Consider the following 26,126-nt stretch of genomic DNA (forward strand, 5'->3'; position numbering starts at 1 on the left):
TCATTATATTGCTTTTAATGTAGGAAGCCAGTGTCCCCTATGGGTAAACTTCAGTAAAGCAGTTGCCAGTAAGATTGTGTGATCTGTTATGGGGATAACGGTGCTACTAGAATTTTATACATGCAAACGCAGCATCGACTTCAGTAAAACCCACGTTTTACGTAAACATTCACATTTTGTAACATTACGAAAAATGGCTGTTCGCTCTCGATTCGTGCGGTACTATTGAACTTTTGAGGGCTTTTTCTCTCCGTTTTGGAAAATACTATGGGTACAGCTGTTTTCCTTGCAAAATATCCCCCAAAACCCTATCTCTTACATAGAATTAAGAAAATGATTCCGCTGCTTTCCGTCTGGCACCTTTATTCAGAACGTACAAGTAAAGCTGCTTTAAAACAAGGTTGCCTCAATACTCAGCAATTCGAGGGAGCCACGCACTGTCACTCTTATCACGCGCGTGCCCTCCCGTTCAGAGGAGAGGAAAACTAATCCGCAGTTCAGTTCAGTCTCGCGGAGTCTGGTGCTTGCCTGAACAGCGCCAGTGCTGACGCGGACTCTGTCCGCGGTGCTGAAACAACTCAGAGCGCGCTCTTGCACGCTCGCGGAGGCGGTTCGTCGGGATGAATCGTTCTTCTGTTCTCCACTCGGCTGGCTTTGGTCGAACTTGAGTAAGAGCGCTTTTTTCCCCCCATGGCTCCGTACACTGCATCGGTGCTGTAGGAACGCGAAGCAGCTGTATTCCTCGCTGTGACGGGAAACGGATTAGATTTCGTCTTACGACCTGTTATGTGGAAGCTTTAACTTTGCTGGGATGCGCAGTGGAAAATGGAATGTCTTATTTTCTTACAGTTAGCTCGCGTTCTTCTTAAAGTTGGCAAATTTCAATAATATCTTCTTGTTTGCATATTATTGGCGCACTGGAGGTATACAACAAGAAAAATACAACCGACTGTTTTTTTGTTTCCTTTTACTAATTTATTTATTGCCTTTTGCGACGCATCTGCAGAATTTGGAAGTTAAAATGGAAATGCTGCTCAGTATACTGGATGTTCGAATGAACTGGAATTATAACCGTATACACTGCTTTTAGCGTTCCCTTGTTTTTCCATTACAGAGATCATTAAGGGTCTTTTTTCCTGCTTTTGTCGCTTACACTTACTAGAGGAAAACGGTAATCATGCCCCCGATCAGGTTATATGCAAAGAACACCTCACTCGTGCTATTTACAGAGCATTGGAATGGACAGCGACAGTGATATATTCATTTCTTCAAGAGACAAAGTGAAATACGGATTACTTATCCCCGCGGGATTCTGACAATATTTCTTTGCCAAATGGTTCAAGAGGAACTTGCGCTCTCCGCTTAACCAGTCCAACAGGGGACAGGATCCGCACGATTCCTAATCCAACAAATTGGAACCAGACCATTTAAACGCGGTGAGTCAGTCAGTACCAATGCCACCCCATGTCCATTGATCGTCAGTTCCAGTGCAACACAATGCGATTTTATTTTAAATCTACTTCGTTCCCATTTACATCAGGGCAGCTCCTTATATTTCATATCATTGCATATGCGCTTGTGATGATCACCGACGCTCTGAAATTATTGTCACCGTTGTTTATTTAATGTCAGATGTGGTTATACAGTAAATAGCCTGCATGTTTGAATACAACAGCCAATTATTATTCATCAATCAATAAATGAGCTGTCCTTCAGTTGCAGGATGATGATAAACACCACCCTGGATCCTGAAACCAGATTACAGTCGTGTGCGATTTGATGGCTCATTTCTTCCGTCGCGAATGCATTATTTGAAATCAAGTCCGCATTCTGGACTTAGTTATGAACGACGTGGAATTCAGTATAAAGCCTGACGCAATAACTGGAGTTGGTAAACCGCAGAAAGACGGACATATGTGATCTTACCGTGATTACTGATTCAGTGGTCTGGGAAAAAAAGGTTAATTGATTTATGAATATAGCAACTTATTGGTCGCGTAATTATTGACAACGTTTCCTGGAACTAGTCCGCTGCAGGATTTAGCGATTATATTTGTCTGAAACCTCGAGAGTAGATAAATATTGCGATAGCCATGCTCTTCCATGCATTTCGTTTGCAGGGTGGAATTTTTTAGAGGAATAAAACCGCAGTTGGCGTATTTCTCACAACAGGTAGGTTATTGACCCTAATCCAGACCTGGCCAAAATGATGATCACAACACGTGATCACCCGGCAACGGTTGAAATGTAGCCTAGTTACAGATTTTTAAAACAGAAGACAATATAGTTTGCTAGTTATCACACGTATATAACGCTGTCAAGAACACTGGTTGCATGAAAAAGAAAAGGGGTGGGGAGGACTGGGTGTTGGCGAAAAAAAAAGTAAAAAAAAAAAAAAAAAAAAGCAACCTGACTTTCTGAAGTTGTAGAATTGTGTCCGTGGCCGTTTCACGAAAGGAGTTGGGAACCCAAGCTAAATGTCGCTGCACTTGTGAAGCACACGAGGCCATTCAGTCATACGCTTCAGTTGAATGAGATGAAGTACACGATTTTTAAAAATTTGATTGGTGTCTCTTGCTGTAGCCTAATTTGTGGATGTGTTAGCTCTCGGGTGGTTTAACTTCGCAATGTAAAGTTCAACAGAACTACGTACAAAGTACAACGTGACAACATTTACGGGCTCACTCTGTATCTATCAGATTCAGCAAATGATGAGATTAAATGTGCACAGGCCTAGGTTTTCGTTAAATTATATTTACACCCAGTTAATACTGAATTAGCCTATATGAATAAACTAATGTCTTTTCAAGCAGCACTATTGAAATAGTCGTTGTTAATAGTCGGCTACGCTTGAAATACAAGTAGGCTAATAGCACCCAGACGGGCTGTATGCTCTCCATGAATCATGCATTTGGAAAAGAAGTTTTAACTATTATATATTTACTGAATTATGAGAGATATACTGACTACATGTGCTGTTCAGAGGATGTAGGCTGTAACTACAGAGAGATAAGCCCCTTTCATTCAATGCATAGGAATACCGCGGGGAAAGATGGGCCCTCCTGTTCCAGCGACCTGCGTCGTCCTTCTCGCTCTGAATGCCGCCGTCTTTCCGGCGTCCATCACTCCCGAGGATTACCCCGCGGACGAGGCCGACCGGACGGGAAGCAATGACGTCATTTTCGACGACTACAGAGGCAAGGGCTGCGTCGACGACAGTGGCTTCGTGTACAAACTCGGAGAGCGCTTCTTTCCCGGCCACTCAAACTGCCCCTGCGAGTGCACGGAGGACGGTCCCGTGTGCGATCAACCGGAGTGTCCCAAAATACACCCAAAGTGCACCAAAGTGGAACATAACGGTTGCTGTCCGGAGTGCAAGGAGGTCAAAAACTTTTGTGAATATCGGGGAAAGACTTACAAAATCCTGGAAGAGTTTAAGGTAGGGCATACGTCCACTTGAAATCCACTGGAAAAAGCAATCCAAATAATGAAAATCATTTCCATAAATAATTTCCATTATTGTAACACATTTATGTAACAATAAAGACAACGATGGATTATAGCCGATAACAAGGATAGCTAATAGCAATACTATATACCCCAGCGACACAATCCACTTCAGAACGAACATACTGTGTGTGTTCATTATAAGCTATTATTGAAGTAATTGGCGAAGATTATAAAACATACACACTACGTAGGCCTACATGGTTGTCACATTTGTTCACAGTCTGCTACATGTTGAAAAGTTGCAATGGTGGACAAGGTAAGACGCATTCTACTACGAAGTCATACGATTTAAAACGTTTTATCTGTTTTGTTTTCTTTCTTTCTTTTTTACATTTGCCTGCAACGAACCTGGTTGATAGCAAGTCTCATAGCAAGGGATTATATCCGACTGTTTTACAGAGTTGTCTTTCTGCTGTACTTTTGGCATGTAAACCTACAGGTGTGGGGAAAATAGTGACGTTAATATTCACCAAGCCACGGGGCTGCACAGCGAGCTTTTCAGGGGCGGGTGCGCAAAGTGAGAAAAGGGGAACACTAATCAAGAAAAAAACATAACCCAGTTATTGTGGTGCAGTATATGTGTTTCTAACACGAAAATGAAAATAAATGACAGCACCAATATTATTTGTTATTATAAGTGAATTGAGGGGGGCATTGGTCATGGGGGCAAAAGGGGCAGGTTCTCCCCCCTTCACCGACTTGGATTCATTGAAATATATTATGTACGCACACGCTTACTAGCCATTACCATTGGTAACCGTTGAAAGCTCAGCGACTGGAATCCGCAACACCTCCTTATTTCACGTGGAGAGATCTCCGTTATCGAACCACATATTTTAATATTATGGGCGGAAAACCGTTGGAATACACGGTAAAATATTCCATCTCAGTCCTACTCCAACAGACTTTATGAGCCGAAAATGGATTGAATATGCTCTCTCGGAGTAAATGTACTCTATCAGAGTTGATTCAACGCTGTTCGTCTAATTAATGGCGACACTCGGAAAAATCACGCCTGGCTTCATTCCAAGTTTTTTTTTTTTAATCCAACCGACGGCGCTCGGGGCAAATTTAACGCAAGCTGTATCAAAACTGGCATTTCACTGGGTTCATATGACTTGTGATTCTTAGGCGTTGGGGTTGGATGAAACAACGCATTACTGTCTGTGTTTCTTGGACTCTTTTATTGTTCCGATGCAGATTTTCCATTACATATAATTTTACTGTGGGGAAAACACAAGGACATTAGGAGACGTTTGCTGGTTTCAAGAAAAGGGAATGCATGCTTTATTGCATCATATTAAATATGCTGGCATACTGAGGGATCTGGCGTTTGCTTGTTGGCCTTTATAGAGAATCTGTAGTAAAATGTCAATGCCTGTTGGATCATTTCAGCTTATACCACAGACACATTAGTTAGTCTTGTCTGCACTGAAAAGCTTCTGAAAGAGTAATTGCATGGCATTTGTCCATTAAATATTACATTTCTGTTTACAATACAACAATCAAACAAGCCGATTTCACGGATGGCGGAGCAGCGTTCTTGTTTATCGTCGCTGTGCCGGTTATTACTGCGGTCCTTAAACAGAAGCCGACAACCTAAAAGATATACCCGGGGTCATTAAATGTCACGGTGACTGCACACTTTCGTTGGCACGTGGGAACATCATCTGCAAAAAAATCAAAACAAAGTTGTTGAGCGGGAGAGCAAGTGCTAACGCGCTAAGGGCAGAGAAGGGTATTTTGCGAGCCGTTGGGAGCAACTCGGAAATTGCGATGGGAGGAGAAAGCCGCTGCTGTTTACTCTGAAGAGGTCTCTTAGGTCCGGCGGATTATTAAACCGCGCTCGCAAAAGCGGGCTCTCCCGCGTGCCGAGTGGCGCGACGACCTTGTCCGCCCAAAGTGCTCGTTCCCGAAGTTCTTTGCGGAAATGCAACACATACATACCGAATAGAGCACCTCTTTAAGTTAAGTTATATTTTCGTTTTCCACCGCATTGGACCCATCTAAAGCTATTTAGGAGAAGCGGGGCGGCCACTGTGCAGTGCCTGGAGGCCAACTCCAGTTCCTAGGCCCGGTGCCTTGGCCAAGGGCAATGGTAGGAGTATACCCAACCTGACATGCATATCTTTTAGTTACAGGAAAGTGGAGAATTCACTGCCCCACGAATGGGTAGAGACACTGACTGAATATCTCTGACACACAGTCAGCCTCTGTCTTAAAGGACTATCACTCTCAAATTATCAACACCACAACATGTTCAGTTGTCTTATTGACAGTCTGCGCCAAGTACTGTTTTAGAGGTAGTAAACAAGAATAGACACTTAAGCTGCAACACCTGGATCTACTGGCAGACCCCCATAGTTGTTGCAGTAGTTTGCCATCTATGCCTAGTGGTAAAACAGAGATACTGTTTTTACTTTGGGGAAGTCACTAATGCAAAAAAAATGGACCAGGATTAGTAGTACAGGAAAGCCAGAAGTAGTAGTACAGTTAGATTTCTTATGCTTATCTTTCTTAACTCTCATTTATTCTTCTTCAGCTATTTTTATCACTGGTGCTTTGATCAAAGGGTTGTGAGAGTACATAAATCCAACAAAGCATTCCATTTTGATTATTTTTTATGTTTTTATTTTATTATTGCTGTTGTTTTTGCTGATGTTGTTGTTGAATCAGCATGCATTTGAGTTTAAAGTCTGGCAAGTATTTTTGATTGCAAAATCATAAAAATCCATTCAGCATGCAAGACCACTCAGATATGGGGGTGCTGTTATATTTCTGTTGTCACAAAAGGGAAATATCACATGGACATTACCTACGTCGGTCGGGCATTCCTCAGTAATTCAGTCTTTGGTGGGTTGGGGTAGATTTTGGGGGGAAAGTCATTATTCCATCTCTGAAACGCATTTTCCCATTTCACATTGCACTGGCTTGTGGAGTATTACAGTCATTGGGCCTGTCACAACAGAGCTACACAGAGATGCATTTTCAGAACCATATTTGACAAGCTGCATTGTGTTCCCCTCATAGTCAAAGTGGATGCTCTGAAACAAGTTTGTTTCTGAGATTCCCTAAAACAGATATTAATGTGCAATAAGCCGAGTACTTTCATGTTTCAGGAAGCACACAGTAGCTGCATCTTTGGAAAGGCCAAATTCATCGAAACCATGTGCATTCCCGATGCTTCTCTCCTGGGTAAATGTGGAAGATCAGCTCTGTGTTGTGCACACGTCCCCAAGATGTGACACTGACATTGAAGCAGAGTAGCAACGTCACCGAAACCCTCTCAGCCTATCAACAAAGAGATGTAACATCACGTAAACCTTCTCAGCCTATCAGCAAAGAGTACTACCATCACCTAAACCTTCTCAGCTTATCAGCAAAGAGTACTAACATCACCTAAACCTTTTCACCCTATCAGCAAAGAATACTACCATCACCTAAACCTTCTCAGCCTATCAGCAAAGAGAACTAACCACAACTAAACCTCGGCAGCTCTACTGTAGACTCCTACACAGATTCAGGAGAGTGGAGACTACACTGAATCCTGGATCCTGAATCCGGTCCGTGTTTTCTGCTCAGCAGCTGAGCTCTGCCCTGCTGAGTCAGGCAGCCATCCTGCCACTTCCTCTGCATGCTGGCACAGGCAGCAATCCACCAGGGCAGGGGGCTAATGCAGGGGCGACCCGGGGAGTGTCCTTCAGACTGAGCTGGCGCTCTGGACCAACCCTGGTCGTGGTTGGCACTGGAACGGGCGCAATGGCATTACCAAACCGGGGCAGGAAGTGCGCGTGCGTCACTGTTAGGGAAACCCGAGCCTCAGCTCCACATACTGCTGGGAGCAACACAAAATGAAAGTCATTACCATACCCTAATATGACCCCCCCCCCCCCACCCCAGCAGTATAGAAGTAATGGACCTTACTATATAAGGGTCAGAATGTAAAGGAACAGTAGCGAGTAGCACTGAAACAATTTTCACAATCGCAGCACAAAAGGGCCGTGACTGTGTGGGGAGGGCAAATAGAGAACAGGCTGCAGGAACAGCCCAGCGTAAATAAAAATTTAAAAAAGCAGTACAAAGCTTCTGGCTTTATGAGCCAGCAGCTCCTTTTGTGTCTCAAAGCTCTGGCAAATATTACACCTGATCTGACAGATGTTCTCATAATACAGCTGAGAGAACATCAAACGGCACAATATAGCGGCTCGGAACGGCCTTTTTGTGAATGCGGAATGAGCTGGCTGTGACAACCGGAGAAATGCGTCGGCGCTGTGCCGTTTCAGGAGTGTGTGGTAGTGCCGTGTTGAGGTTGATCTTTCATTCCATGGTGTTGTCCTGTGATAGAAGGATCAGGCGTGTGCAGAGATTCTGAACTGATGCAGTAGTCAGGTGTGAGGGTTGTGGATTTATTTTGAAAATTTGGGGGGGAGGGGGGACTGCAACTCCATAGGGGTTTTGAAGAACAGCTCTGAAATGATAATTTCTAGTGAATTCTAATATTTTGTATTATTTGTGTGTGGGGAGGGAGGTGGGGTGGGGGAGGTGGTGGTGGATGGGGCTGTAATCCTCTACCCCACCCATAAATTACGCCACACTGTCCTAAAATTGTTTTGAAGTGCCATGGTGACAGCAGGGGTGATTGGCAGTTGTGTGGCGGATTTGTAATGCTCTCTTACTTCAATCACCCGCCAAAAACAGAGTCAAAGTTCAACGTGCAGTTTGACCACCGCTCTTAAAGCCTATGAGAAGCCAAAACGAAGCAAAAAAACTAAAGCAATTACACCACCGGCAAGAGTCTGGCACAGAGCATATCGTAGCATTCAAAGCTGGCTTTAGGGGAAGCATAACAGCTCTCCTACAGTGTATCCCACACACAAGAAGAGACACTTGACTTTTCAATGGCAAGGTGACCTTCCATGGGTTAACTCATATTCTGGGGTCATTACATTTTAAAATCTCATTTCAAATACTGCCGTCTGCACGGAGAAGAGGTCACCGGATTACCTGTTTTATCCACAAGTCCTGGAGACTAAAGGAGTATCAGAAAGCCTTGAAGTTGTAAAACCAAAATCAACTAGGAATGAAACCCAATGCTAAAGCTATCGCGATGCAGCTACAGAATCTACAGAATCTGCAGCTCAACAACCTTGAGGGTGTTATTTACATTCACTGCTGGATATTAGCTTATTAAATTCAGGCCTGCATCGTTTGCCTGGTATGGCTTGCCACTGCAGTAATCAGATCCAAAATTGACCCCAGAACTTGTTGGGGCAATTTAGTGTGTTATTAAAAACGATCAATATTCCTTGTTTTTGTAATTATACGGGCAAGGTTTTTTTACACAGGCTTCTGTAATGACATGCCAGTATGATATTTTATACTGTGTCAGTTTTATCAGCAACTGCATCACACACATATTTCTTGAGGTAATTGACTTTTATATCACTCGAGGATTACTGTATTTTTTTTTTACTGTAGCAGAAAACCGCGACCCTGAATGTCTCCTACATATTTCACCCACGCTGTCACTCCAAGATTACATTAGACAACACCAACAGAAGACATAAATCTGTAGATTTGCTAATTAAAGATGAACATAACATTCTTCTTCTTCTTCTTCTTCTTCTTCTTCTTCTTCTTCTTAATAATGGTGTGTGTACCCTGCGACAGACTGGCGGCCTGTCCAGGGTGTATTCCTGCCTCTCGCCAAATGCATGCTGGGATAGGCTCCAGCACCCCCCCGTGACCCTGTCCAGGGTAGGCGGGTATAGACAATGGGTGGATTGATTATTATTATAATTGTTATTACTATTGTTATTATTATGGTGGTGTTGCAGTGGGTAACACTGTTGCTTCACAGCAAGAAGGTTGTTGGTTTCAATCCCAGCCAGGCCTTTTCTGTGTGGGCTTAAGAAGCATGCCAATTCCAATTAGCTGAACAACCCATTTTGAAACAGTGTTTCATGGTTGCATTAGTTCTCTTCACGTGAATCTAGAGAATTCAGATAAGACAGGGTTCGGTTTTGATCGAGGTAATTATGCAAAACGCACTTCAGAACAAGAAAATCCTCCATGATTACATATTGCCGTGAAGACCAACGAAAATACTATCGTGCAAATCAGCGCATTTTGGGACCGTCTAATTCGTTGAGCACCCGCACAAACACATTTATATTTGTATGAACATCTTCAGGTCATCCAGAATCTGAGATTCTAGATGCTATGCTAGCCACTGCTAGCTCAGCACCAGCAGGGTTCAGTCTGTTCTAGCCTGCCTGCAAGTACGGCAAAATTCTGTAACACAAGCACACATAAGTTGTTCAATTCTCAGGCCATCATGACCAGCCAGCTAACTTAGGCAAACATAACTGAATTTAGTTAGCAAATACTTTTTTTAGATTAACAGGCAGACAAGCAAGGACTGGGCAGAAGTGCACACAGACACAGATTGCAATTGCATCATCGTAATGACTGAGCATGGTAGTTCTGTAATATTTTCAAGGTGAAAATCCTGCATAATAGACCTTTAAACAAGCTCATCATATTTAGTGCTTGGTTGCAAATCCTTTGCATTAAATTGCTGTCTTTCTCCATCTTTTCTCTTCCCATCACTTTGGTACAGGTTAATACTCATCAGATCTGTCCATAAGAGTTCCAGAATTTCTATTTCAATTTTTTCCCCAAGTACTTTCACCTAGCCGTTCTGTTCTTGAGGCTTACTGGTGGTTTGCATCTTGTAGTGAATCCTGAAGTGAGGAGTTCTTTATTTTAGACTTGGACACATCTACGCCTACCTTCTAGAGAGTGTGCTTGATGTGTTCGACAGCTGAAAATTAGTTTTCTTCACGAATGTAAGAAAGTATTCTTTGGTTATCCACTACAGTGGTCTTCTGTGGTCTACCAGGTTGAGTGCTATTGCTGAGCCTGAGCCCACAATATGCATTCTTGCTTCACAACAATGTACCAAAGAGTTGCTTTTGACACAGCCAGTGTTGTGGCTATGTCTCTGATCAATTAATTCAGATTCTTTCACCTTATAAATGCCTGCTTTACTTGCCATTGACACTTCTTTGGTCCCCTTGTTGAGAGACAACAGCAACAGACTCCAAAAGCACAAATTCCACACCTAGAATCAACTCCACAGTTTTTCTTAGCTTTCTTGTGATTAAACAATGACCCAACAACACACAACTAGCCAAGAAACAAGCTGAGTAGCTAATTATCTGATTACTTTTGGTCCCCCGATGTATAATGCTATGTATAAGGACTGCAATTCCTACATAGCTAACCTCATGTGTATGTAAAAACCTCCAAATTAAAGCAGACAGTCTTCACTTTAACCTCATATCCAGTGTTTCGTTTCAAATCCAATGTGCTGGAGAACAGAGAGTAAACTACAAAAATTGTCTCACTGTCCAAATACGTACTGACCACACACTGACCATGGTCAAGTAATCAGAAAATATGTCATGTAATTTCCTGATATAAATACAAAGAGCAAAATGCAATTAATTGAAAGGTAATTAGCTGCTGCCTGGTGCCGATTAGTCCGATAATTAACTTCTGATTGTTAATCAAGCAAAACAACCAATAACAGGTTTTGAATGCTGATTAGTACAAACGTGAGGTTTTCGGTCTCTGTTTCATGAGCTGTCACTGTTCAGAGGTGATCATTGAGCCATCCTTCAGAATCTAATAAACCAATCTGCATTCCCCACAGAGTGTTTTCCTAGACAAAAGAAGAAAAAAAAACTATTTCCCAGGACTAGATGCAGGAAGTCATGGGAAGGTTTTCCACACTGGCTGAATGAGGCTGGCTGGACCCGGACCCATCCATCCATTATCTAACCCACTTGTTACTGGTCAGGGTCCTGGAGGGGCTGGGGCCTATCCCAGGATGCACTGAACAAGAGGCAGGAGTACACCCTGATCAGGTTGCCAATCCATCGCAAGACACACACACCATTCAACTCACACACTCATACCTACGGGCAATTCACACTCAACCATTAGCCTAACCTGCACGTCTTTGGACTGCGGAGGAGACTGGAGTAATAATAATGACAATAGTCATAATAATAATCGCAATACTAATAATAATAACAGCTTTATTAATATAGCCGTTTGCAGAATGTAGCGCCCAAAGCGTAATTCAGAGGAACTCTGTGCAGAGCACATGCAAACCCCACACAGAAAGGCCCCGGTCAGGATTTGATACATTTTCCAGGACCTTCTTGCAGTGAGGCGACAGTGCTATCCACCGCACCAGTGCACTGCCCTCCTCGAGTCCATAAAGACTAAAATATATCATCCCAAAGAGGCTGTTTATTACCAAGGTTACCATCCCCTCTACAGCGCGATTATTCTTCTAATTTGTAACATAATCTATAGCAATAGCGGCTATGGCAGAGGCGGTTTAAGTTATGTGACTTATGTTTAATTTTTCTTGTTTGCTGCAGATTTCACTGCAAGGCTGAGTCAAATCATTAAGGGAAGACAAATAACGAATAAAAACGCAAGACATATTGGGACATTAGTTCTAAGCAAAAGGCTACTGTGTGTGTGTGTGTGTGTGAACAGGGCTTTAGGAGGGGTGTGTAAGTGATGTACATTATTGGTTATAGAGGCTTCTGTGACCAACCTCTTGGATCAGTGATCCATGTATTTAATCCATTCTAATCAGAGACTAGATGCTACTGTTAGCAGGCTGCTAAGCCCGAGTTCTGATGTCTGCACACAAACTCTTAAGAATGGCAGAAGCCACCGGTTTGATGAGGTATCAATTCCATCGATAGTTCTCCTAACCCCAGAGCTTATACCACCTTGGGCAGGCTTTGCAGAAGAAAAAAAGAGGAACATTTCAGAGCTACGTGATAACCAAAATCAATTTTTGGCCGCCACAGAACAGATTTCCCAACAGAAGGCGGCAGGGAGGATTCGGAAGGAGAGCAACGGAGAGAAAAAATGCGACTCCCCCGAAATTAGTCACATAAACCGTGCCATGCGGGAAGAATTCGGACTCGTAATCGACAGTGGCGTGAGCTGATATTAAAAGTCGTCCACGTTCGATACGCTGGGGCGGCGATTGATTTCACGTGACTTTGAAAACCCTCCGACTCGCTAAACGCGAACTACAGTACGGTCGTCTGCGAGCAAGTTTAATATAAACAGGAGGAGTCTTCCAGGTGCTAAGTGGCTCTGTTCATTAGGACGGCGAGCTTTGATGAGTACTCGCCGCGGGTGACACTTCCTGTACGGCCTTCCGAGCGATTTTCTTCGGCCCCGCGTTTGATTTCCACGGCAACCGATCAGCCATTTGAAAGGCAGATGAGTCGCAACGAGGCGAGACCGTCGGCAAGAAGGGCCCGTCCAGACGGTAGAACCGTTGTGATGTCCGTTAAAAAAAAAAAGGCAGAAAATGTGCAAGCCTAGAAACTGGAAATTGGACTGTTTGAGTCAGACGAACTCGCTCTGTGGTTGCAAATTCCCGGGATACTTTATGGTCACTAACTCTCTTAATGGCACTGAGCTAGAAGTGGATAGGTCAATTAGCGAATGCATTGATCAGTTAAGGTGTAAATCTAGAGACATGGCAGTCGGTCCAAAAGCGTTTTTTGTGTCAAAGAAAGAAAAAGGTATCCAAGCAGTGCACAGCGATTAAAAAACAATAAAACTGCCACTAACGAGTAGACTACGTACGGAGAACATTTCACTTTTATCAGTCAAGCCCTAGTTTCAGCTACCTAGCATAACTAAACACAATGATAAAAAGGGAAACAGTCCTTCATTTGCAGGTTTCTGTACTCTAAAATACCAGTAATTGTGCAGACCATCTTCCTAAAAAACATGCTTCTCAATGATCTATATTATACTGTGGCCAATAACATTTATTAATGCACCATGAAGACTTTAGGAATACATATTTTTAGTAATGTGTGTCCAGTTAACGGATTGTAGCAAACTTGCTTAGAGTTAGCAAAAGTAGAACTTTATGCACATTGTAAGCAAAATTCCGTTTGTGGGGATTGATTAAATCATGGGGGTGAGTAGGGCTTAATAACTCATTGAATTGGCAGATTGATAGCCCCACAACGTATGCCGAACCAAGCAGTATCCCAAGCCTGGTCAAGCCATGCCAGAGATTCAGAGATCCTCCACCACAAAAGACGCTTTGACACAGAACTGGGCGGGGTCTGGTGATACGCCGGTCGAAAGTACATGCCAGCCTTGTGGTGGTGAGCCGGGTGGGGCCTGTGTTCTGGACGGGACGGGACGGGACGGGACGGGCGGGACAGGGCGGGGTGGGGCGAGGGGCAGGGGGCCTGTACTGCTGTTGTGTTGCCCTGCGCTCGTTACGATGTGCCACTCACCCCCAGCAGGGGTCTCACCTACAGGGCTCCCCGTCGGCCGAGGACGACGCCCGCCCCCCCGCCGCCCCCGCCGCCGCCGCCCGGCTGCAATCAAGACCCTGGAGCTACAGGGTGAGTTCAGATCCCAGGCGGACTGGCTAGAGCTGGGATGTGAACTCAGACCGGTCCGGTTCCGCGCTCTCGGGATCACCAGGGTGGGTCAGGTGGGCGCTGAGCACAGGGACAGAGGAAGGACGGACGGGGGGGTGGGGGGGCGCCAAAAAGAGAGAGAGACAGCCCCGCCGTGGAGGGAGAGACACGCAAGGCAAACCCCACAGCCCCTCCCCCCACTCAAAACGGGATCATTGCCTCTTTTATATCTTCGCTCTCTCCCTCAGTGAAGCGGGCGGGAACAGGCAGGAAGTAGGCAATGTTAATTTCACACAGAGCGTAATTCTCCGCTAGCTTTTCTGATGAACACTTGATGTTTACAAAGAGGGAAAAAAATGTTCAAAAAAAAAATAATGCCACAGTTTAGCCACAGTTGGACTCCGCTGGAAGAAAATTAATGAAAAAACCGCATGGAAGAAAAAAAAAAAAGTTGTGACTCTTAAAAATTTTAATTAACCCCCTCTAAGCGAGGGTCGCAGCAATTCCCTGTTCTCTGCTCCCTTGCCCTATAAATTATACAGTAATTAGTAAAAAAAAAAAAAAAAAAGTATATTACAACTTCACTCTAGATTTGCTAAACACAGGATCTGGGCTTCCTCACAAGGGAGGTTTCCGTCAGGAACTAAAGGCATCCGTTGAAGCTATAACTCTAAATGCAGTGTCACTGAAGGTGTGGTCTCACACGAAAAACCAGGCATTAGGTCTGGCGTTATTGCGGTTCACAGCTCATTGACACAAAAGGGTGAAGTCACAACGGAACTTAGATGAGTTCTGGTCCATAAATACTGTCGTAAACAATGCACTGGCCAGAATTAGCAATGTACTTTCTTTCTTTTTTTATTTGGAGAAATTTGTATTGGTATCTGCCATTACAATTAATAATACAATATTCAGAACAACTTGCGTCAATTCTGGATGCAGTCACACTGAATCCATGCTCTGTGCTTTGAAAGACCTTAACCCCTTTCCGTAGAAGTCAAGACGTGAGCAAAAATCGCAGGAGAAAATAGATGCGGCATGTATTATAGGAGATCAGCCATTCCCGTGAAGGGCACTGCAGTGTTATCTTCCTAACGGATTATTTTAATTCACTCTGTAGCAACACAAGCAAGTCTGAGAGATGTGAATCATTTTAGCCTGAAAATTGCTCTACACAAGTAATCGAGAAAGACATCAGCCCCATAAAGGAACTTGCAGATGGGGTAACTCATTACTTGAGTACAACACGTTGATAATTAGTCATGTGCTATTAAATAATGACTCAGCTTTCACATTTTGGAACATTTGAAAGGATTTTTTAAAAGGTCTCGCGAATTTGAAAGGAAGCGGGCCGTTCTAACAACCACGAAGCTATGAGCCAGTTTTGGTTTTATAACTGGTCCAAAAAGGAAAAGTTTCCTTGCGTTTCTCTTCTCCGATTCCTCCCTGTCTCTGTGCTCCACATCCCCTGACGCTGGTAAGGTGTTGTTGTGACGTTGGCGGGTCTGGCATGTATTTTCGGCTACCCCCCCATTTTCTTCATCACCAACCCTAACCTCCACCCCCCCTTCCCCCTTTCCCCCCTACGGGCACATTGCATGGGACCCACCCCTATCCAGATCCAAGTTGAAACGCCTCCCTCCCCCCGCCCCCCCCTCCCATTACGGTACTGTTAGGGCAGTATCCGCAGTTTAACAACAGTTTCCTCAAAGGTTCTATTCAACTTCCTCTTTGTTAAACTATGACTGAAGCACCAATGGGGAACGAGATGTGGTTGCCACGGGCACCACTGACCCGACCCCCCCAGTTTTGAGTGGCTTTTGACTCATTTTGCTCACCATGGTAAACTGGCATGGGTTCATCTCATCTTGTGCCTCATGGGCAAGATACAAGGCAAGGCACCAAGTACACATCAATACATTGATGGATGCACTGCAATGTATTATAGATGCATGAAGTATATTTCATCACCCGGTTATGCAAAATACGCTTCCAGTGAATATGCAAATACACTGAAGGTGTTAATCAACAAAGATCTGTTTTCTTTTTTTTCTGGTAAGTGCATTCGTATACTTATGTGATCACCATAAAGAGGATGCATTTGTCAAGCACATTATATAAACACATGTTCCCAACGACAAACTGATGGTGAAAGCACTTGGCCGATGTCTCCACAGGCTTTTCAAGCCGCTAATAGAAATAAATTCTGTTATTGCCAATAGCTAAATTATATCTAGCTGTGAGTGCAAATGTCATTTTTTAAAAATTGTTTCTCTTTGAAAAGGAGAGCAGAACTGCAATTAAAAGCAATCTTGCATCGAGGATTTTTCAGGAGAGCCATTAAAAAGATAAATTTAAAAAACAAGAAACCTTACTGATAAAGATTTAGGAAATAAATTGCAATAAGCAAAACATCTCGCTTTTAAACGACAGACAATTCCGGAGCCTTGCCGACCACATCTAAAGAAGTCCTTGACCGCTGGACTCAATCTCTCACAGTCACAATGACAACAATAAAGCTGAAAGCAGAAGTAAAGCTGTCAACGTTGCTTTTGAGTTGGGAAGCCCCACTCAAGTGACTGCAGAAGAAGATATGTAGAAATAGAAATAACATTACGCAATTTGATTCACACATGAGGCACATATTTCTCCACACATTTCTTTTTCTCCAAAATAATACATGATGATAACATAGTTTCATCTGGAGCCAACTGAATTGACTTTCATTTCATTGTAATCACATTCGTAATTCAGCCCATATTTGCAGCTCGGGTCCCTCCATGAGCGCTCTCGTTTTAATTCTTCGCAAAGCGTGCGGTATCAAACGCAGCGTGATCGATTTAAGCTAATGTGGCACCTATGGATTTTAGAAGCATAGGACCTTTTCTAATCACCTCCATTGATCCACCGCAAACGCGCCGCTCGAAGGATCATTGGCAGCGTACCCATTTTTTTTTTTTTTTTTTTAAAGAAGCTGTCTCAGAAAGATTAGGGCGACTTAGGCGGCCCGAGCGGGAAGCGTGACTGTCGACACGTCGAGCTCGGCACCCCTCGACAGGAGTCGCCACCTTCACCCCGCTTACGAGCTCGAGATCGCCGAACCAGCCGAGTCAGCGATATCCAGTCAGCGTGTCCATCTAACATGCTAACGACGCTTTCCGCAATCCTGCTTTTCGAACCTTCCGCAGAGCCATTGACAATCACTGCCGGCGCCTGCTAACGTTGGGCCCGTGTCGATGCGAAGCTCAGGATATAGCGATATAGCGATATAGCTCAGGAGGTAAGACCGATTGTCTGGCAGTCGGAGGGTTGCCGGTTCAAACCCTGCCCTGGGCATGTCGAAGTGTCCTTGAGCAAGACACCTAACCCCTAACCCCTAACTGCTCTGGCGAATGAGAGGCATCGATTGTAAAGCGCTTTGGATAAAAGCGCTATATAAATGCAGTCCATTTACCATTTACAAAGTGGTCTGCACCGTATTAGCCTGTAATTACACAAGCACGGCCACTGGCAATCAGGCCATTATAAACTTATTTAATGCATATCTAAATATGGAGCGCATCGGGAAAATGTATGAACAGTACCCCGTTTACATATTCAGTTGTAACAAATGATACATTTATACAAGTGCACTGCATATTTTAGCATGCATTAAAAAGTACCGCTTCAGTTATATTTTGGACTTTTTATATTATTCTGAATCATCCAGGCAATTTGAATAGTTTATGAAGTGAGGTCCATGAAGAGTTTTTTTTAATTTTTTTAAAATGTGCGATTCCTTTAAATTGTGGTTTTATGCATGAAGCAGCTACAGCTACCGGAAACTTCTCTCTCAGAAATGTGATGCCCGAACTGCCAGAAAGGAAGAAATTGCATGAGAAATTATTTTAAAACCTAGCAATTCTGCCTCTTTATCTTTTTCGTGCCTAAGAAATCTCAGAAAAACCGTTGCTGCTCCATGGAAGCCAGGCACTGGAAATAAGCTGTGTTCTCAGGAGGAAACCTGATTGGACTGATAGGCACTCTGGCTGCTGGAAAGAACTTTCAATGCACTGTTGAAAATGCAATTTAATACAAGGCGTGTGTCATATCATTCTTGTGAATGGGTAGGCAACCTTGTGCAGGAGAACCCAGTTGGTGTCACCCTGTTGGTCAAACACGTGTCTTAAACAAACTTTATTAGGTGCGACTTCCAATAGATGGACTGCAATTAGATTTTTGACAGAAATTAGTCGTCTTTCTCCCATGCATTCATTCGTTCATAACCAACTCTTTTCCCAGAGATCTACCCTCTGGTAAGGTTTTTCGCTCCAACCCAAACAAAGCACGTCTCATTCAACAGCAAGAGCAGGGTTGCCCAACCCTGTTCCTGGAGATCTACCATCCTGTAGGCTTTCACTCCAACCCTAACAAAGCACCCCTCATTCAACAGCAAGAGCAGGGTTGCCCAACCCTGTTCCTGGAGATCTACCATCCTGTAGGTTTTCACTCCAACGCTAACAAAGCACACCTCATTCTACAGCTGGAGCAGGGCTGCCCAACCCTGTTCCTGGGGATCTAGAGCTTTTTATTTGGAGAGACTGCACTGGATGACCCACAAAGTTGAGTCAAATCACAGTTATTTGCTCGTGTTTATCAGTTAAAACGAGGCAAACAGAACAAGGCCCGGGAAAACTAGCAGCGGGGCAGAGTCCCTCTATCCCACCCTCACTCAGCTCGCCCTCACAATCGGAATCTTCCGTGCACTGAGATGGCCGCAAACCAAAGGCGATTTCCTCGGGTACGTTCACGAGCCCCCCGCGCCGTCGGGAAAGCGACTCTTATCGCCGGGGAACAGGGGCGATCCTTAGCGCCCCGGCTGCTCACGCTCCCGATTAACCCGCGAAGAGAGCGAGCCGAGGAGCCCGGGAACCGCTCGGAGGGCGAGTTCGGCCGCGAGGCTTCTCTCCTTCCACATCCCCGATGTGGCCTTTTATCCCTCCGTCGCTGGTTGCCAGGCACCCAAAAAAAAAAATATGCTAAATATTCACGAGTCAACTTCTCCCTTTAGAGCAGTGGTTCGCAAACTCGGTCCTGGGGGAGGCCCTGTGTATGCTGGTTTTCACTCCAACCTCAACAGCAATCCCAGAATTTTAACAAGCTGTTAATTTTTTCTTAATTAGGTGCTTTTCATGTTTTAGAGCTGGGGTTCCAGAAAGGGCCAGTGTGGGTGCACACACCTGATTCTACTAATCAATCACTAGAGTCATTGCTAAGCACCTTGATTAATAGAATCAGGATCAGGTGTGTATCAGGTTTCCTCAAAAATCTCAGAACAAATGTGTTAAAAACAACACCTGAAGTGTCATTTTTTTTCACGTATCTCCATGTCCAGTTAAGGACAACGCATTTTGTGTTACTTTCAACGCACTCGGTGTTAAAAGGTCTCCCTTTGTAACACATAAGCTGTATAATTGCAACACGAAAGCAGTATCTTTGACACAAAAAAGTATTTAAAGTAACACAGAAGTAGTAGCACAAAAAACAAATGTGTTGGATATTTACACATCCTTTTCGAGAGTGCAAACGATTATAATAACCGCGTTCAAAAAGTGTCCCCCACATTTTAGCATACAACAGTGACCACTAATGCAACTGGGCAACGTACCACAAATCCATCAGTGAAAACAAAAAAGGCCGCTTGAGCGTTCACTCTGAGACTAATCTGCGGCGTTTCAGAGGCCCCGCCATCCGCCAACGAAGCGTCGGCGCTGCCGAACCGTTACGCGTGTCCTTCCCTGACCGGCCTTCCCTGACCGGCCTTCCCGCCGCGGCCACGGACTCGTCCCCGGGGCACATAAAACAGCCGGACTCCATAGAACAGCGGAGGAGGAGAGCTTCATGAAAGAGCGTTTGCGGCGGGCCGCGGAAAGCCGATTTAATACGCCATTATGCTCGGGGATTTGCCGTGTCAAACAGCGGCGAGCATCCGGCGCGGACGGAGCTCACGAAATGGATTGCACGGCGGTAATAAAAAAATAAATAAATAAATAAAAAGAAATGTTGGAGTCGTGCCTAGTGGGGTGAGTTCTCTCACAGCGATGCTGACTCCAGGCATTGCATTTTTTTATTTTACATTTTATTTTATGCAAATTAAGCTGTGGTGGCGTTTTAAACTAAAGAACTGCCTGATTTGTTTATGAGCAACAATGCAACAATGTCTCTGGTCCTTTAACTGACGTTATCAAAGGCCTCTGGTCTTTTTTTATTTTTTTTAGAAACACACACACACACACACACACACACACACACACACACAAATCATCAGAACCATATAACAAAGGCGATTACAGTGCTTCCTGTTCTCTCTCTGAGGGGACTTTAGAAACCGCCTTCCTTCAGGAATAAATCCATAGCATTTTTTCAGGCCATGCATCTCTTTCTTTGCCTATGGCTTTGTCTTGGCGATGAGCAAGATAATGGCTTTCTTTTGTCATCTCCACATCCTTATATTTACCTTTTGTTTCATTCATAATCGATTCCCTGTGTCTGTGCCAAGGATGGCACTCTGCAGGCCCACACGCGGCAACACTTCATTCACGTTCGTTCATAATTGAGATGTCTTCATGATGCGCTGCGATTGATTGCCGTGGGTCCCGTCTTCTGAACGCACTTTCCCCCCCGCATTTCAATACGGCAAATCGATTTTGATACCCGCAAACGGACGAAGCCGCTTAACACGATCGCCCGTTCTCAACGCGCTTGACGCGTCGTTTCTCCCGCGGCCGTTTTCGCGTAACGTAGCGAGCAAGCTATGAATATGATTAAATATTTACACAGGGAATCAGCTTCGCTTAAACACGCCGGGAAGCCCGGGAAACCGCCTGCGGCCGGCGGCGATGCTTCTGTGATTCGCTGCTGCGGAGGCCAATGGCAGCAGCCGCTGGAGGTGAGGGACACGGTAAAATTGGGCTGTAATTACCGGGGAGGGTGGCACGTCCTGTCACATGACACGCTGGATGCCGGCAGAGTGTCGAGAGATTCCGTAGTTTTGCAGTTTGTTGCTTTTCCCAGAGAATGCTGGGAAATCGTGCTGGTATCAGAGCAAACATACGCATACCAAGAAAAACAGCTCTTGCGCAAAGTGCTGGGTCACAGGAACACGTTAAATAACTGAAATAAAAGACTTGCACACTCGCTTAAATCATACTGGATCTTTTAGTTACGTGGTAAATAAATAAGATTCCAAACAGCTGAACTTTTTTCCACTTTTAAGTGGCCTGTCTTGAAGTTTGGACAAAATAACAACGTGGGGCTTCCAGCTGAAGTACTCCAGTGGAGTTAATGCAGAACGGCAGTGCGCACTGGTAGCTCGGGGGGGGAAACAGCCGCAGGTGACATTCGACATAGCGCCGCTGTATTCTTCAAAAATTCCATTTGTTTCGTTTTATTTATTTTTTTATTTTTTTATTATTATTTTTGCAGTTACTGACTTACCGCACCAGCCCCGTGTCAGGCGAACCTCGTTAAAGCCACGGTCGCCCGAGAGCCGGCGACAGCGGCCCCGCGCCCTTAAGCGGCCCAGGTAACGGCTCGGGCCAGCGCTAACAGCCCCCGCTAGTTTTACTCGCTCGACTGTGCTGTAATGAGAAAATGGCGACCGCGCCGCGCCGCGGGATCGAGCGGGCGAGCCGCCCCGCGGCTCCTCTGTTACCCCGCGGCTTTTACGAGCGCATTATGTCACCGCCGAGCGGCCGAGCTTACGGCCCAGCGGGCAAGGCGACGGTTCGCTCGCTCGACTCCGATCACACATTCTCTCTCTCTCTCTCTCTCTCTGCCTCTCCCCCTCTCCCCCTCCCTTCTCCAGCCCTCGCCCTGCGAATGGTGTCGCTGCGAGCCGAACAACGAGGTGCACTGCGTGGTGGCGGACTGCGCCGTCCCGGAGTGCGTCAACCCCGTCTACGAGCCCGAGCAGTGCTGCCCCATCTGCAAGAACGGTAAGGCCACTTCCTGTCCCCCACGGCCACTTCCTGTCCTAAAAAAAACCGCGCGGTAAGGCCACTTCCTGTCCCCCACGGCCACTTCCTGTCCTAAAAAAAAACGCGCGGTAAGGCCGCTTCCTGTCCCCCACGGCCGCTTCCTGTCCTAAAAAAAACCGCAGGAACTGGCGCCGTGGGCTATGCATGGCAAATTGTGGTCACTCACTCAGTCACTCACGGACGACCTTTGAGGGACGTTTTGTGGGACGCTTGCGCAGGTGGTGCTTCGTTTAGTGGGACGAATGCACAGGTGGTGCTTCGTTTAGTCGGACGTATGCACAGGTGGTGCTTCTTTTAATAGGACGCGTGCACAGGTGGTGCTTTGTTTAGTAGGACGCATGCGCAGGTGGTGCTTTGTTTAGTAGGACGCATGCGCAGGTGGTGCTTTGTTTAGTAGGACGCATGCGCAGGTGGTGCTTTGTTTAGTAGGACGCATGCGCAGGTGGTGCTTTGTTTAGTAGGACGCATGCGCAGGTGGTGCTTCGTTTAGTAGGACGCATGCGCAGGTGGTGCTTTGTTTAGTAGGACGCATGCGCAGGTGGTGCTTTGTTTAGTAGGACGCATGCGCAGGTGGTGCCAGCTGAACTGCGTCTGTGGAAGTGAGTTGCGCTGTGGGTCTGGACGGTTCCGTGCTTGCTTTTTTTCTTTTTTTGGTGAATTCACATAATTTTCTGTCTATAAATATCATCATGGGCATCAACCCTCTAAGCAGTCCGGGATGAGCATATACTCAATACTAATCATCATGCAGTAAAATGAAAAAACAGTGGAGCAATAGACCTGGGATTAGTGTTTATTAGATTAGAATCAATATGCTAAATTCATATACTAGCATTTTTGATTCCCCGTTTTTCTTTCTCCTAAAATCCGGAACTGCCCTTCATCAACAAGAGGCTGCACACTAACACGTGCAGCCGTGTCTGTAAAATAACATAACATAATAACATAACATACCATACTGTAGCACAACGTAACATAACATAACGACGAGAACAGGCCATTCTGCCCAACAACGCTCGCCATTTTCGAGCAGGCATAGCCATGTTTAAGCCATGCATGTGCTTAACAGCACATGCGTGTGAGCAGCCAACCGTCACAACCTTTTCCCTCTGGGGTCCAAACGCTGCGCTAACTAGCTAACATGCCGGGGGGTGGGGGGGGGGAGGGGTGGCTGCACGACTGGCACTGCCGTCCCCGTCGACCAGAACCCCGAAAACGTTCCCCTTCTCTGGGCAATGCAGCGTTCACAATTATGCAGCAGCACAGAGGACTTCCTGCTCACAAGCTCACAATCAGCACAGGCACGGTCAGGACTAGAGCATCGCTATGCTAATGTATAGCGGCCGTGTAGCACTGTGGGTAAGAAACAGGGCTTGTAACCGCAAAGGTCATAGGTTCGATTCATGGGTAGGACACTGCCGTTGCACCCTTGAGCAAGATACTTAACCTGAATTGCTTCAGTACATATCCAGCTGTATAAATGGATGCAATGCTAAGTGCTGTGTAAAAGTTGTGTAAGTCGCTCAATGTATGCCTCAGCTGGCAAGCTCCTGTCAGAAGCCAAAGCTAGCGTGCTTCTCACAACCACCTGAGCACCCAAGAGGATAAACTACGCCATATAACATAAAAATTTAAGTATGTATGGTTTAAAAAGTCATTAAATGTCACCGATTACCATACTGAAAGGGGGGAAGGATAGGAAAATAACATGCGAGGCAGTAGGGTAATGAAATCAGTTTGAATAGTAGGCAAGTATTTTCTCGAATATCAATGTGTCGAGTACACTGAAGACCCTGTGCAATCATTCTCCTGTGTTAAAGTGTTTGCTAAGCCACAAGATCCAGATGAATTCTTTTTTTCGAATAAAGAGGAAAATAATGAATTTCCTTTTTGATGTGAAGCATGTCATTTCTAAATGCAAGAGCTGGAAGTCTTGCAGAGCGTGTCTGGGTTTTGGGTGGATATTCATTTCAAGTTCAGTTTTTGACTGGCAGCCCAGCCCACAGTTGCAGTGCTGAATGGATAAAGGTAAATTACATTCATTATACAAGCAACACGGCCTCCAAATCACTACCTAATCCTCCTGTAACAGACAGTATAAGAACTTGCTTTCAGAACAAAGAGCCGATTTAAAATCTGACCCGAATAAAATGGGTCTAATATCATAATAGTTGTTTCAAAGATCTCTATTCTTAGGTATTTGGATAGTGATACAGTGTTGTTATATTGGCTCTGTACACTGGCACATTTGAAATTAGGGTTGACGAGCAGAATGCCATTTTTATGTTTATGGCATTTACATCTGTATCGGGTGAACCACATAGGAAATTGCAACCCTTTTTATACATCATCCCCTGGAGTACAGGGACAAAACAACAACAACAACAAAAACGGTGTCACTCTCCAAATACTGTTATGGAGATTATGGACTGCACTGTAATTCTCTCGAAACTACGCACATGGGCATACGCTACATCACTCCGTCATTCACGGTGCATCAATACTTCCCTCAGACCCGGACACACATGGAGGACTGAAACCACCACTCCTCCTGGTTTGTTTAGGCATTGCCTGGGGGGCGCTGGGTTTGTCCATTTACCATAATGACGATCGGTGTCCTTATTTATGACTGGAGCGCCCGCAGAATAAACAGAACTAATTGATTGAGGTCATCCGGAATGGTAAATTGGACTCCTGGGAGTCCTCTGTCCCCCATCGCTCCCGATGGCCTTGGCAGCGTGAGCCAATCGCGCGATTAGAATTATAGAATTCCAATGCCCATTGGGCAGATTTGGGGAAACGGAACAGTGCAGGGTCAGCACGCAGGCCCGGGCCAAGCCTAGCCAATCGCGCGCTTCGGTGGTTCTGCGACTCCGGTGGACGTGCTGAAGGGGGGGATTCGAATGGCCGAGCAGCCGTAGACAACTGCGCCTTTTTTTAAATCTCGCTGGAGAAGGACAGTTAGGGTCAAGGGTTGCTAACATAATCTGATGTTAACCGTAGTTGATTTTGACAACCTGTCAGTCGCTTGACATATTAGTGTACGTCTGCTTTTCATTGATCTTTGGATATAAAAAGCAAAATCATTGTATAACATGAACCAAAACCTGCCCGATACGACTTGAAAATAATGAAATACACATTAATTATCGTGGCTCTAGACGCACAACTTATCAGTTACTGTGGGAAAAAGCCCCTTTTTCCCTGTGTGTTGTGCTTATGGCTGCACCATGACAAGGAAGTCCGACTCGGCGACGGTTGCCATGGGCAGGTAACCGGTGAAAAAAACGGCAAATCGCCTCGCCAGCCGCCAAGGCCCCCCCGTGCCGCGATGGCGGACACGGTACCGCTGCGGACGCCGCGCATCGCTCAGTCGGCGTGTTAAACCGTGGTTCCCCCGGAGCCTCGTGGTCATTACCCATCAGGCACCGCGGCCTCGCCTCCTCGCGCAGAGACGCTGCTGCTCGCCTTCGTCCACGGGCCAGACGAAATACGCGCTGCTCCTCTCCTCCTCTCCCTCCCCTGACTGTACATCGCGGCTCAAATGAAACACAGGCCTCCAGTCCTGGCCAATGGAACAGCGGGAAAGATGGCAGCCTCTTACTCGCAATACAGTCTCTTCCTCTTCCTCGTGCCTCTTAGCAGATGCTTTTTATCCATAGACGTTTTTTTAAATTTATTCCTGATCTAGACTTCTCTCTCCTCTGCTGCCCCAGAGGTACACTATGTGACCAAAAGTATCTGGACGTCCCTTGGTCTGGGGCTGTTTTTGGTTTGGGCTAGGCCCCGTAGTTCCAGGGAAGGCAAATCTTAATGCAATGACATTCTGGATGATTCTGTGCTTCCAACTTTGTTACAACAGTTTGAGGCAACCCTTTCCTGTTTCAGCATGACAATATTCGCAGGCATACAGAGAGGTCAATATAGAAATGGTTTTGTCGAGATCGGTGTGGAAGAACTTGACTGGCATGCACAGAGCCCTGACCTCTACCCCATCCAACACATTTGGGATCAATTGGAAAGCCAACAGCGAGCCAGACACAATCGCCCAATCAGTGCCCGACTTCATTAATGCTCTTCTGGCTGAACGGAAGCAAAT

The 26,126-nt window shown here is 45.4% G+C and overlaps 1 protein-coding gene across 1 annotated transcript in view; it reads left to right on the forward strand.

Moving 5' to 3' along the window:
* The first annotated feature begins 491 nt into the window (after positions 1-491).
* Positions 492-26,126, forward strand: part of vwc2l (von Willebrand factor C domain containing 2 like) — a 33,055-nt gene continuing 7,420 nt past the window's right edge. The window contains exons 1-3 of the mRNA XM_064329540.1: positions 492-1,436; positions 3,036-3,439; positions 21,856-21,985. Of these exons, the coding sequence (XP_064185610.1) occupies positions 3,053-3,439; positions 21,856-21,985 (517 nt within the window). The 5' untranslated portion in view covers positions 492-1,436; positions 3,036-3,052. The remainder of the gene's footprint in view (positions 1,437-3,035; positions 3,440-21,855; positions 21,986-26,126) is intronic.

The sequence above is a fragment of the Anguilla rostrata genome, chromosome 3 (assembly GCF_018555375.3).
Source record: "Anguilla rostrata isolate EN2019 chromosome 3, ASM1855537v3, whole genome shotgun sequence".
Taxonomy (NCBI): domain Eukaryota; kingdom Metazoa; phylum Chordata; class Actinopteri; order Anguilliformes; family Anguillidae; genus Anguilla; species Anguilla rostrata.